This window comes from Podarcis liolepis, assembly GCF_965112155.1.
Source record: "Podarcis liolepis genome assembly, chromosome: 16".
Lineage (NCBI taxonomy): Eukaryota > Metazoa > Chordata > Lepidosauria > Squamata > Lacertidae > Podarcis > Podarcis liolepis.
In genome coordinates, this window is record NC_139567.1 from 4,246,116 (window position 1) to 4,259,385 (window position 13,270).

The 13,270-nt window shown below is 47.6% G+C and overlaps 1 protein-coding gene across 2 annotated transcripts in view; it reads right to left on the reverse strand.

Annotated features, from left to right (window-relative positions):
* Positions 1–12,867, reverse strand: part of EBF2 (EBF transcription factor 2) — a 252,092-nt gene extending 239,225 nt beyond the window's left edge. For both annotated transcript variants that reach the window (XM_083480543.1, XM_083480544.1), the window contains exons 1-5: positions 12,147–12,867; positions 5,866–6,022; positions 4,363–4,426; positions 2,223–2,278; positions 1,832–1,905 (exon numbers count right to left, since the gene is read on the reverse strand). In XM_083480543.1, the coding sequence (XP_083336669.1) occupies positions 1,832–1,905; positions 2,223–2,278; positions 4,363–4,426; positions 5,866–6,022; positions 12,147–12,277 (482 nt within the window). In that variant the 5' untranslated portion in view covers positions 12,278–12,867. The remainder of the gene's footprint in view (positions 1–1,831; positions 1,906–2,222; positions 2,279–4,362; positions 4,427–5,865; positions 6,023–12,146) is intronic.
* Between the last annotated feature and the right edge of the window lie 403 nt (positions 12,868–13,270).

Consider the following 13,270-nt stretch of genomic DNA (forward strand, 5'->3'; position numbering starts at 1 on the left):
GCCCCACTGAACACAGCGAGTTTAATGTCCAAGTATGTACAGATAAGATTATGCCATGAATCAGTTCATCATATTTGCTGTATTAAAGCTGCGTACATTTGCATATGAATAAACAAACTCATGCTTGAAGAGGAAATTGATTTTAGATCATGCATACCTGTGTTACAGTGTAAACCTGCTTAGAAGATGCAATCTCCCTACCCCACCCCAAGTGTGTAGCAGAAGGATGGAATGCTTCTTCTGGTATGGTGCCTGCAACCCTCAGATTTCATTAAGTAATTGTATTGCAGAATTTTTATAAAAAAATTAAATACCTACTACCCAGTTAATCTGCTGGCGCACACACATTTTCAATTTAATTTAATCAAAGCTAATTGATGAATTACTTAAAAGTTGCAGCAAAAATGAAAAGGGGGACCAGAAAGCAGGTTAAAAGTTACCAGATAGGTAAGATATACATTTGTCTGCAAGTGTGCATCCAGGAATATCCACACTTTTAATGCATGAAGTGGAGCATGCTAACCATGGGCATAGCCAAGGGGGCAGGGGGCAGTTACCCCCCCCCCCCAGATCAAGTAAACAATAGAAATACTTAACTACCTGACCAATCACATTGGTCCTGCCCCCCCCAAGTCCTGCCCACCACAAAAATCCTGGTTACGTCTGTGATGCTAACCTATACACAGGAGCAAGGGGCAAGGGAGAGGGAAGCTCAGGGAGAACATTTCAGTCCAATCCTAAATGTAAGTCCCATTGAGCTCAATGGGGCTTAGTCCCAGGTAAGTGGGTATAGGATTGCAACCTTTAGGGGCTGAATTCAGTGTTCTCTGCTTGCTAACAAGAGGGCAAGTTTTAATGTGGTATAACAGGAATCCAGTGCAACAGCAGCACTAGCAGAAGCATGTCGCACCACAGATTGCACAATCCATCGTGCAACTAAGTTACTAGCAACCTGCTTATGCATTTACTTGTGCAACAACGTTCTGCTGGCATGAGCCATTTCACCAGCAGAACCAATATACAGTACCACTAAATGTCATTAACACAGCACTACATTGGAAACAGCCCACTCTGTGTGTGTGTGTGTGTGTGTGTGTGTGTGTGTGTGTGTGTGTGTGTGTGTGTACACCCATGCAGAACTTTGCAGCAGTAATCTGACAGATTTTCCAGGAAAAATAACAAAAAGTGTCAACTAAAGGAATCTATCGATCGAATTTTCCACTCAGCAAGCCTGAAACTGGTTGTGTCTAATAGATGCACAGCTGGATGCTAAAGCACACTTCCACAACTTTCCTACGTAAGTTTATTTCCATAGAGTCCACAGCACAGTCCATGGATGCTGAATGGTAAAGAACACGTTTTCATGGAAAAGATTCTACATTCAGATCCCACTATCTTCAGATAAGGCTGAGTGGGCTGGAGCTGGAGAACCTGCCTGAAGCCCAGGAAGAGGGAACCTGAGGTCTCCCAGGTGGACTACAGCTCCTATCATCCCATCAGCCCCAGCCAGCAGGGCCAAGAAGTCGGGGTGATAGGAGCTGTTGTTCTATAGCAACTGGAAGATCACAGGTTTAAAATTTATTTTGGACTTATATGATCAGTATCTTTTCACAAATAATGCAAACTTTTCACCCCTTTCATTGTGCAAATCACACATCGCACCAATGAAAAGGGGTTGCTTTATTTTAATACATTGATATTCTGCCTTTCTTCCATTATAGAGTTTAAATTAGAATACATGGGGTTCATGGGTTCTGTCACTGAGCAGACCCAGACCTGCTTAGATTCTGCAAGGTGGCTGCAGACACAGAAATAACAGAAGCTGTCTTACCTGCACATAACTTCATGGGTGAGTAAAACTCTGCACATTTCTGGATTCTTGTTTTGTCCTTCATAGGCGATAGGCTATAGAAATGTGAACAAGCATTGAGAGATGGGAATTAGCAGTAGTAGTAGTAGCAGCAGCATGTATTAGTAGTAGTATTATGTTAATTGGTTTTTTTAAAAAAGAAAGGGAGAAAAGCAGGTCTGATTATTGAAAGTATTATTTTTTTTTCACATAGCAGGCAATCTATGCATTAAAAAAATCTCACTAGAAATAGTTTGGATATGAGAAACACCAACACTTGATTAGAATGCTACAGACATAGCTTTGATTAGGAAGAAATTCAAGTAGGTAGGGAAATTAAAGGGCAGGAGACAGACAATTTGCTTGATCTTACCTGTTTTGTGACTGAGTCAATGAGCCGAACGAAGAGATCTTGTTCAGTTCTGACACCTACAGGGAACATTGAAGAACATGATAGAATAAAAATAAGACAATTCCAAATGATCAGTTCCCAAGTCATTAAATCAGGCATGGGGAACCTGTGGCCCTCACCATGATGGCGGCCTACAATGCCCAGCATCCCTGGCCATTGGCCATGCTAGCAAATGAGAGTTCAAGTCCCCAACAACATCTGGAGAGCCACCAATTCCCCACTCCTGCTCTAAAGTCATTCCTGCTCCATCCTCACTTGATCCCTCTTCTGATCCAAACAGATCCAGATCGATATATTCATTGGTGCCGAGTTGAAAATTGCTCTTACATTTTCCTCCACCCCCTGGCCATTCCCCTTCTATTAATGAGAAATGAAATTTCATTTGAAAATTATCCAAGGGGAGAGAAAATTTCAGTGACATTCTAATGAGTGGAATGCCTACTTCCCTTTTTAAGTGTCCAAGGTGTGCTTGCATTCTTAAAACCGTGTTTAGGGAAGACAATCTTACTCGGCTACGAGTGATCGCCGAAGAAGAAGAAGCAGCAGCAAGAGTACTGTATCTTTTCTTTCACACTACAAATCATCTCACCAGTGGTCTATACCCTGTAGCCTTCCTATGCTTCAATTAAAGGCCAGAGCGAGACATCATGTGGCAACTCCTCCCATGAGCCTGCAAGTCTGCAAACTGCTGGGGGCGGGGGGGGAGGTTTAGTGGAAAGGAATATATGTGAGGGTTGCCATATTTCAAACAAATTTGCAAAACAACAAAAAAACCGAAGTTTTGGAGGTATTTTTAAGGAAAATCACCCCGAACAACACTGCCAACTTGGGTTGCCATACGTCCAGATTTTCCCAGATATTTTAGAGATTTCTGCCCAGACACCACTTCCAACTGCAGTATTCTGCATATGTCTGGGAAATTCCAGACGTATGGGTGTGCCACCTCTGCCCACCTCACAACAATAAGGTAACATAAAAATGCTGACCCAACCAAAATTTGAATGTTCCCTGAAAATGAGGCAAAAAATAAAAAATGGAAGCCATTTTTGCAAAGGAAGAAAACTTTCAAGAAACTGAAGGTACAGCACTAGTATTCATTCTCTTCTCTCTTATCTAGTAAAGCTGCCGAAATGAGTGGTGCGACGGGGGCTGCTGGTGCCCAGGAACAGGCAAGTGTTGCGCGCGCGCGCACACACACACACACACACACACACACACACACACCAGTGGACTGGGCAACCTATGCTGTGAACGGAGTGGTGGCCTAACATGAACATTTCTTTGCAACCTCAAAAGGAGTTAATTGAACAGAACAGCTTATCACACTTATTCACAACACCAGCCCAATGTACTTTATGCAACGGCCAGTCTTTTAAAGAATTGTGGAGTTGGAAGGGACCCCTGAGGGTCATCTAGTCCACCCCCTGCTGTGCAGGAATTCTCAACACTCAGTCCCCCACCCAATTTGAAACCATACCAGACCCTGCTTAGTTTTACAAATGTGCTATCCGTTTTATTTCACTATCTATTGAGAGCCAGTGTGGTCTAGTGGCTGGAGTGCTGGACACTCCCCCACCTCGGCCATGAAGAATTCTGGGGATTTGTTTTGGTGAAGGGAGCTTCAAAACTGGATTGAAATAGGCACTAGTCTCAATGAGGACGTGCATCTCTATTTCGCCCTGCTGCTACTCCAGATTAAACAGGCTTCAGTAGTTTAAAAAAAGAAATGAAATGAAATGAGACCTACCAAACCTATTTACTGGAGGTGAATTTTTTTTTCCAATTTTTTAACAAATGAATTAAAAGAAGCAGTTTCCCATTGAATACGTGCATCGGGTTTTGGTCCCTTGTTGCCTTTTCTGGTCATATGAGTTTGTGAGGTTTTTGAAACCATTACTGACCTGTCAATCGTATTTACCTGTGGCAGAACTGGGACCAGCATCCATACCAGTGTCAGTTATTTCTCTTTCGGACTGACTTCAACATGGAGGTGGGGGTAAAATTTCTGATTTTAGCTTTAATCAAGACATTATCCCTTTAGAACACGAGCTCCCCAAATACTCTCATCGCTCTTTCTGAACCCCAGAGGGAGGGGACTCACCGTTACTGTAAAGAAGCTGCAATTTGTAGTGGGTCCCGTTATTGGTTTTTTCGTTGCCTTGTTCCTGCCGAGAAGGGAAAGAGAGAACTGATTCAAACAGGGTTGCCGGCGCAATATCCCATTTATTTTTATTCAGGAGCAAGTCCCACGTAGTTCAAGTAAGTGTGCATAGGGGTCTGGGCTAGCAGGAAAGTGTTTTACTGGCACAAATGAGCCTTTTCTTGAGCTGGTCGAGCTGATCCGTGGTTTACTCGGAAGTCAGTCCCATTGTCCTTCCAAGTAAGAGTTACCCAAGATTTGCCCACCCCACCCCACCCCTTCTCCTTAAGTGCTACAAAAAAAGAGAATTTGATGCGGAGGACTTTTGCACTCCGGAGAGCTGCTCGGACCTTTCCGGCTTGCCTTGACCCGGGACGGAATTTTTGCCTCTAAAATCTGACGCCGATAGCCTGTGTAGTTTAGTTTCGCTAAAATAAGTGTGTTTGTGTGTTTTAAACCGCGACTGATGGAGACGTGATGTTGCCTCCTGGACCGGCGATCCGGGATGATGGGGCTTTGGAGACAGAAATTTCAGCCGAGGGTTCATTTCAGTCTTTCCAGCACTTGACCTGGAAATTCCCTGGAAAAAGACGGGAGGGGGAGAAGGGCCCAGAGAGAAGTGCTGGGAAGGAAGGGAGGAGGAGGACTTAACATCTTATTTTAAAATTACGTCAGCAGTCACCTACTGCACCAGAGAAGATCCCATCGGTTAATGATATGCAGTATAACTCGACAAACGAAACGCAGGGCGCTAGTTTTAAACGTATATGCCCAGTAGCCGCGGGGAGCATCAGCTTCGCCAAAGTTAAGGACTTCTAAGTCCTGTTGGGAATCGCGCAAAGAGTGCAGTTCTTAAGCAAGCTTACGAGAGAGTAAACCCAACGGCGCACTTTTGAACGAACAAGGTTAGGCGCCTGCTGCAGAAGTGCTTAACTCTGGCAGAATCGCGGGCCGCTTTGCAGGAAGGCTTCCAAGACTTGCAGGAAGCGAAACTGACAAGCCTCTGAGCCCAGATGAAACCAACCAGCAAGGCCAGCTCAGAGGAAGTTCTCTTGAGCTGGTAGTAATGAACGGGAGCTGCACTGGCGGGGCTCAGGTGTATTTCGATCGGCGCTTTGCGCAGGAGAACCTCCTGGCAGTGGGTTGCGCCTTTTTAACTCCAGGGAGAAACTGATAAATCAATCCTTGCCAAGAAGATTCAGTTCCTAGAAATTAGCAGGAGCTGCTTTTGCTGCTGATTTTTAAAGGGCAATCCGAGGGTGCTTGAGTGCTATTTCATAAGCCCCAATTCTAGCGATCGTTTTCTTAGAAGTCTGTAGCATCTCAGCTTGATTTATCTCTTTAAAAAATTGCGCTAACACTAAGGAGCGAGACACAAGTTGGGTGACGTGGAGGGGTTTTTGGGATGGGGTGGGGTGGGGTGAGGGGCTCAGAGAGAGCGATCAAACCTAATAAAGGCCTTACTTTGTCGTTTTCCACGAAGTCCACAAACGCCGTCCGCTCGATCTCCACGGGCTGCCCTTGCCGGTCGTAAAGCGCCAAGACGAAGTGGAAAAAATTTGACTTTCTCAAGTTGGAGGGCGGCTGCTTTTCGAAGTGGGCTCGCGACAAAGCCACGCCGCTGTGGAAGAAAGGAAAGGGGGGGGGGGAAAGGAGGGAGAGAAGTGGAATGAATGAGCAAATGTGAACGGACGTAAAATAGGCGCCGCGGCTGAGCGCGATCCTATGCCTGCGCCCGGTGGGCCTCCCAACGCAGCGCGCATCCGAGTTCAACGTTGGTTTGCAGTCCTCCATACACGCTTCCTGGGAGCAAGTCTCGCTAAATTCAGTGGGACTTCCTTCCAACAGTAAGCAGGCACAGGATTGCCACTGAGAGTTTCAGAGTCAAACACAGATAGGATCCGGCCGTTACTTTCATTTCCGCATGCTATACTTAGTCACACACAGAGAGAGAGAGACGGACGAGTTTTGCGACACTTTAAAAACCAACAGGTTTCTTCGGCCAGAAAGCTAAAGTTATTTTCATCAAATGCAAGAACTCTTTCCTCCTCCTCCTCTTCTATTTCCAAATTATTTTAGCCCGGTTGCTAACCGTTAATATGTGCCCGACAGAAAGAAAGCAAACACTGCAGGCGTCTGACGGATCGGGGACTCTAAGGTTTCTGCCTCAAGAGATATTTGACAGGGCCTTTAAGGTGTCACAATGTGGTTGTTTTTATTTATTTACTTTTGGTAGTGGGCATGGGGGGGACCGGGGGCGGGGAGCAGCACAGGGGAAAGAGCCCCAATAGACGATTCACCTGCAAGAAGCCCGCCTCAGATTCTAGCACGGTTGGCTTGAGGTGGCCCCACCAATATTCCGCTTCCCGGGCCTGGGAGACAGAATATCCTCCACATTTTATCATTGCAATATATGTAAGACAAAATTAAAATAAATCAGAATTAAAATAAAGCAAGCTGTTTTCCTTTTGCTAATCTTTAACGCTGCAACCCCCCCCCCAAAAAAAACCCCACCTCAAAACAACTCTTGCGAGGACCGGGCCGCCTCCCCCTGTCTAACAGTAAGGCCGGCTCCGCCTGGTGACTTTTATTCTCATCTTCTTCGCCAACATTTTCTATCATTAATTCCGGGAAAGCTGAAGGATAATGATTCTTGGGGTACTTGGGGGGGGGGGAGTTGTGGTGTTTGTGTTTTTAAAAGATATCCTTTTGATTTACCAGAACTAAACAGAAGCTCCGGAGCTGGAGGTCAGAGAAGAACCGGGAAATCTCCGAATCCGTTTCGTTTCTTGGGTGCCAGCAGCCTTCAAACATACGCAAATCCGTTCATTTCTCCTTCTCAACAGCCTGGTCTTGTTAGGAAGCAAGTCCATTGAGAAATAGCCCAGGGCAAAAGAGCTGGGTCTAAGCATTCCCAACCACCAAAGGTCCTTGTTCGCTTTAGACCCGATCCAGCTCGCCAACCCGCGACGCCTGAGGCTCCGTGGACTACTTTCAAGTTGCTGGTCCCGGGAGGAGGTGAGGAAAGGGTCTGTCTTGTTAAACAACAGCGAAGCGACTTCTGTGCGCTTCCCGTTAAGAACCCAATTCGGATCAATGGATGGTGATCAATGCGAGAGGGTTCCCCTCCCCTTCTATATGGCTGCCCCGTTTCGAAACGCGTCGCTTAGGGGCGCTGCGGCGGGAGGAGGACTGTGTAGCGCTGAACCGGGAAAGTTCATCGATTTCGGAGAAACTGCGAAAGGAAGTGCTCGCTTAAGCCCGGGGCGTCGATCGTGTCAATGGCACGATTTGCAATTTCCTAATTGCCAATGCAATCCGGCGCAGGGTCATTCGGAAATTTAGTCCTGCTGTTTTCATGGAGGCTTGCAAGCCAGGTAAGCGCTTTGCTGTCTAAAACTGCCCTCTTGGCAGCCCCAATCCTCTCAACGAATTCAGTGAAAAGCAAGTCGCAAAGCTTTCAGCGGACTCTGAACTCTTTCAGGTAGAGTCGCGCGGCGGTGAGAGCAGGAAGTGGATTGTATCTGAGACAAGGCGCCTACCTGTCGCCTTCCCAACCTCCCCGCTTTCGGAGGAGGGACCGCTGAACAGGACGAAACTTCCAAGACAAGGCAGGCCCATCCAGCTGGCTCCAAAGTCAAGGCGTGTAGGATTGGTGGCTCACTGACCAGTGAACAAGCGAAGATACCGTAAATACTACCGGGCCCTGCGCGTGTTCGGCACATGTAGGCTAGGCGCCTTCACTGGAATAGATTCTCATTTGATCCAATCCGTTTCTTCGCTTACATGTAAGTTCCTCGGAGTTAAGTTTGCATAGGATCGTATATTTGACTCCCCCTCCTCCCTCCAAATCCCCTTCTTCTTGCACGGATTTTATGCATATCTTCCAGAGTAAACCCTACCGCTTTAAACAGCCCCCGCTGCCGTTGTTAACTGTGCAAAGCAATAGGAGTTGAGCACGGACTTTTGACTACGGCCTGCTGCCTGCTTCGCTCTCCTGCCCTGTTTTATGAAGGTTTACTCTAAATCTCACGGATCCCACTGGGACTTCCTCCCATGTTAACTTCGCAATCCTAGACATGCCTGCTCAGAAGTAAGTCCCATTGGTTTAATGGGATTCGCTCACAGGTAAATGTATTGCAGTCCGAGGGTGCAGGCAGTCTTACCGGGTCATGATTACCTGTTCTAGGCCCGTTTATGTTGGGGAGAAGCCCCATTAGATTCCGTGGGGCTTATTTCCCAGTAAATATGCAAAAGGTCGGGTCTGAAGAACGGTCAACGCTACAGCGTTTTAAAAACATAATTCTGATAATTCCCACTAAAAGCAAAAGGATTTATTTCCAGGAAAAATTGCTCAGGCAACACCCTTTGACCTAGGAAGTTTGTTCAGGATTGGGGCAGCCTGTTTATTCATTGGCAGGAAATGGCGGGACATAACTTTCCAAGCATGTATTGAAGACCAATAATTAATTTTGGTTTACCCCGCTTTAAATCCCCGAATTAACCCCGGATTGCTCTATCACAACACTGAGGAAAATGGGGAGACACTTGCGACTATTTGAAGATCCAAAAATCCTACTTTATTTTCTAGGCAAGTCTAGTTGCCTAACCTCACTTCCTCGAATAAATCCCAGAAAGTTTAATGGGACTTCCTGTTAATTTAAACATGCGTCTAAGAGCATTGGAAAGGCATTTAAAATTCTATTTCCCTTTAAAAAAAACAATTTCCATTGAATTTAGTTTACTCCGTATGGACAAGAAGAGTTTTATTTCCTCATTTCATTACGGCAGAGTTTTATTTCCTCAACGGAGTTTGAAAAGTTTGGGACGGTTGTTTGTTTTTGCGCCTCCAGGTGGGAAGACCTGTTAGAACAATCAGAGGGGGGAAACCTCCCCCAGCGAAAGCCGATCTTCACAGGAGGAGGGAGGCGACGGCCCTGGAGAGAAGATGGATGTTTATTTTCGCTCTCTTGCAGGGTAGACTTAATTCTCCCTGCCTTCCAGTTCAGCCCGGAAAATCCTGGCATCTGCCTAGGAACAGAAACTTTTCCTACTCCTAGAGCCCAGCACCGTTCTGACCCGTCTCCGGTTTTCTCCTCTGCAGATTCCAGATCTATTGGGAAATTGATTTAGGAAGGAAATCCACTTAGCAAAGCTGTGATCCTGCAGACTGGCGCTGATGCGCGTTAGGTAAAAAGTCCCGTCAAACTCCAGAGGCGGCCGCCCTGCGAAGAAGCGCGTTAAAAAGTCTTCGGAACACACGCGCAAGTTCTACCTAGGTGGATCTAAACGGATCGGTGTCAGTGGAAGCTGCTCCCGGCAATCACCTTTTGCATGAGAGTCTTGTCAGGCCACGACTTCAACCTCACGAAAAATCCTCAATGCGAACAAAAAAGTCTCGGCTTACTTCAAGCCTGTGCCTTCCTTGTCGGGCAGGTGTTGCTGGAATCGCTGGAACTTATTTGCAAGGACCTGTTTCCAGGATCGTCGCGCTGGTTTTCATCCTCTCCCGCTTTTCTTAGAAAGCAAACCTATCGGAAGGAGTTAGCAGCTGGTGGTGTCTCGGTTCCTAACGCCAAGAGCCGCCAGAAGGAGACACGGGGTGGATCTCGTTCTTTGGAGAGGAGTTTTAGACCTTCCTCGGGCTGCGATCCTCCTCCAGCACTCTTTTCGAGAAGTCTGAGTTCAACAGAAATTACTTCTGTGTAAGCACCCGTTAGGTTTGGGCTAGGATATTTGCCTGGCGCAGCTGGCCGATTAAAGCGCGGCGGAGCCTGGGCGCCGATGGAGTTTGCTCCTGCGCCGGTGACTTTCCTTTTCGGAAACGGAGCTTTAAAGCCTCCGGATTCTCTCGGCTTTAGTCAGCTTCCCTTCCTGAAGGCCGTGGCTTAAAGCCACGAAAGATCCGCGGCTCTTTTAAAGCCTGGGATCCATAGTGATCTCTCTCCTGTCACCCTTCCTCCACGTTTCCTTCTGTGGATCTTCTTTTCGGGTCAAGAGCATTTGGGACCGCTCGGTCTTAAAACCCATTTGTTACATGACTCGGAATTAAAAGTTGGTCGGCCTTGCACAGAGTGTGCGGGTTGCTAAGTGAGATCAATGGTCCGTTTTAGGACACAGATTTCTTTGAAACTCCCGTCGGTATATATGCACTGTTATTATTTAGCGGAGTTTACTTTCAGTAGAGCTTCAGCCGACTTCAGATCTTTACACCCCCATCACAATTCCATTGTCGCTCCATTGACCGGAATGTCATTTCCTGCCTAGTTATATATTATATATTTATGGCGCCTCATCTTAAGCTTGCTGCTCCAAAGTAAATCCCATCGACTTCAATTAGATTTACAGCGCAACCCTAACTCTACCTACTCAGAAGTTAAGTACTAGTGAATTCAAAGAGGGTTTACTCTCGGGTAAATGGAGTTAGGATTGCACACTTTAAAATGTGTGTTTAGGATCGCAGCCCCGCTCGCTTTAAATCCGCTTCACTTTGGCTCAACTACACTGTAGCTATCAGATTGTTAGTTTTTTCCAGATTGGGTCATTAGATTTGCTTGCAACCCTGTCGCCCGCCCCCGACATTTTAAGACTGCAATCCTGCCCCAAATTACTTCAGAGCAAGCCCCACTGAAATCTGCTTTTGAGTAGACATGGTTAAAATTGCGCATAGTGCCCCTCTCCCCCACGCCCGTAACATTTTAGCATCCGGGCTTTGAAGTGTGGCATACATTTAAAAGGCGGTGTTGTTGTTTTTTACTTAAACTGAGTCATGCAGCTCCAGGCTGGGAGAACCTGGAGAAGATACTCTGTATTAACATCTGCAAGTTCCTCCATCCTTCAGGGGCTTATGCTGAAAGGTGGTTTCAGACGAACCTCCTGAGTGTATGAACTGCGATGGCGACAGGGCAAGGTTTTGGGGTCAGAGGTCTAGGGCCCCCACTCCGCCGATTAAGCGTGGGGCTAGCTCACCTCACTGAAGTAAAGGAAGCAATGCACATTCTCACCTAAAGTTGGGGTGGTGCATAATGAGCGCCCTAAGTCCAGCAGCGCTATCTGAATTGGGGCCAGGGAAGATCAGAACGGTGGATTCACCGCCTGCATCAATGGTCCTCCTGTCTGCTGGCGGAAAAGCATCCTGGTTGTGGCGGTGGCAGGATTGCAGCCTAAAATCACCTAACAGCATTTAAACTGCAGAAGAGCAGAACAGCATCCCTATAAGTGTCCACAAACATGTCCCATGGTGCCTGTTCCTTAAGCGGGGGTGGGGGTGGGGGCTAACAGCACGATCCTTGGGATGTAAGTAAGCCGCTAAAGTACTCGGAAGTAAACCCCTGAAGCTCAGTTCATCTTCCTTTCGGAGGAGCCGAAGACTTCCTTGGAACAAAGTCCCCAAAACTCAATGGCACTTGCTTTCCGGTAAAACATCGCTGGGATTTCACAGTTAAAGCGACTCCCACCCTCGCAAAAAAAAAGGTATTACACTGATTCTGCCCCCACCAGGGGAAAGGCCGTGGCATTGGAGCATGCGGGATCTCCCCAGCTGGTCCTGGTTATCACGAGTGCATTAAAACGTAAATAAATAAAGTGGAATCGCCGGGATCACAGCAAGAGCCTCCCGCGGTTCCCGAGTCACTGCGGATCGTTAACGGGTTATTTGGAGAGAACTACGATGAGCAAAGGAAATAATCGTCGCGATCATCATCACTTTTTTTTCTTTTTCAAGACTCAGGGTTTGGTCCACTTACCTTTGAGCGGCGACGTTCGCGTCCACCACGCCGACATTCCTGACCCAGGACCGGACAGGATCCATCTCCGAGCCCAGCACCTTGTCTTTCAGGATGGGTCCTCTTCCTAAAGTATCTTGGATCCCAAACATTGGAGAAGTTTATTCCAAAACACAAACCAAAACAACGGTGTCCCCCACCCCCGCAACGCGCGCTCCCCTTTCCGGACGAAGCTGAAACTTCAAAACAAGGAGACGCAGAAATCCCAAGAAGTTGGCCTGAGCGGCTCCTTCCGTCTTTAAGGAGGACCGGGGCTGCTGCTGCTGCTCGGACACTTTAAGAGGAGAAAGGGGATAAAGGAGTGATGGCGGGGGTGCTGCGCGAGTTTTCCGTCCCTCTCTCGCTTCTGGCAGATCGAAGTTGTTGCTGCTGCGCTGATCAGCCCCTTCCGAGGCTGGCGATCATCTTCCGAAGAACGCGGGACAGCGCGGTCCTTGCTCAGCCTCAGGGATCACCTGCTCGGCGGAGACACCCGGGTCGCCTTGACGGCTCCCTAATCCACGAGGAAAAAGAGGAAGGGGAAGGAAAGTGGGCGGGGAGGGAGGAAAAAAAGAAAAGAAAAGCAGCCGGGGATCAATGGGGAAAGAAAAGGAGAGTCTGATTACAGCCTCTGAACCCGCAAAGCGCGGCTGGTTTTCGGTGCCCAGTTCCCCATGAATGGGTTACGGCGCCGGGAGAGAACGTCCTAGGAAAAGGGGCGGAGCGCGCTGCCAAATAAGGCGCCGCCATTTGCATAGTGTCACCCCATTGGACGAGAAGGGGAGACTCGGTCTCCAAACTGATACACGCGGCGGCGGACAAGGAGCGCGGAATTAAAACAACAACAACTGGTGGGCGGGGCGCGGGAAGAGGGCGGGGCGCCTCTCCGAGTTGCTTACCAAATACTTTGTATGCGGCTTGTTAACCTCTGGTTCTGGAAGAAGAGGACCGAGTCAGCTTCCTTCGCGGCTGCGGCCGAAAATGTTACTCTTCCTCCACCGAGCGTCGTCCCATTTTTTCCCCGTGTTCCAATAAATTAATTAATTAATTAAGAATGTGTTGCTGTTGCTGTGTCATATAGATCGTTTCACGCGTCTGGTGGGAAA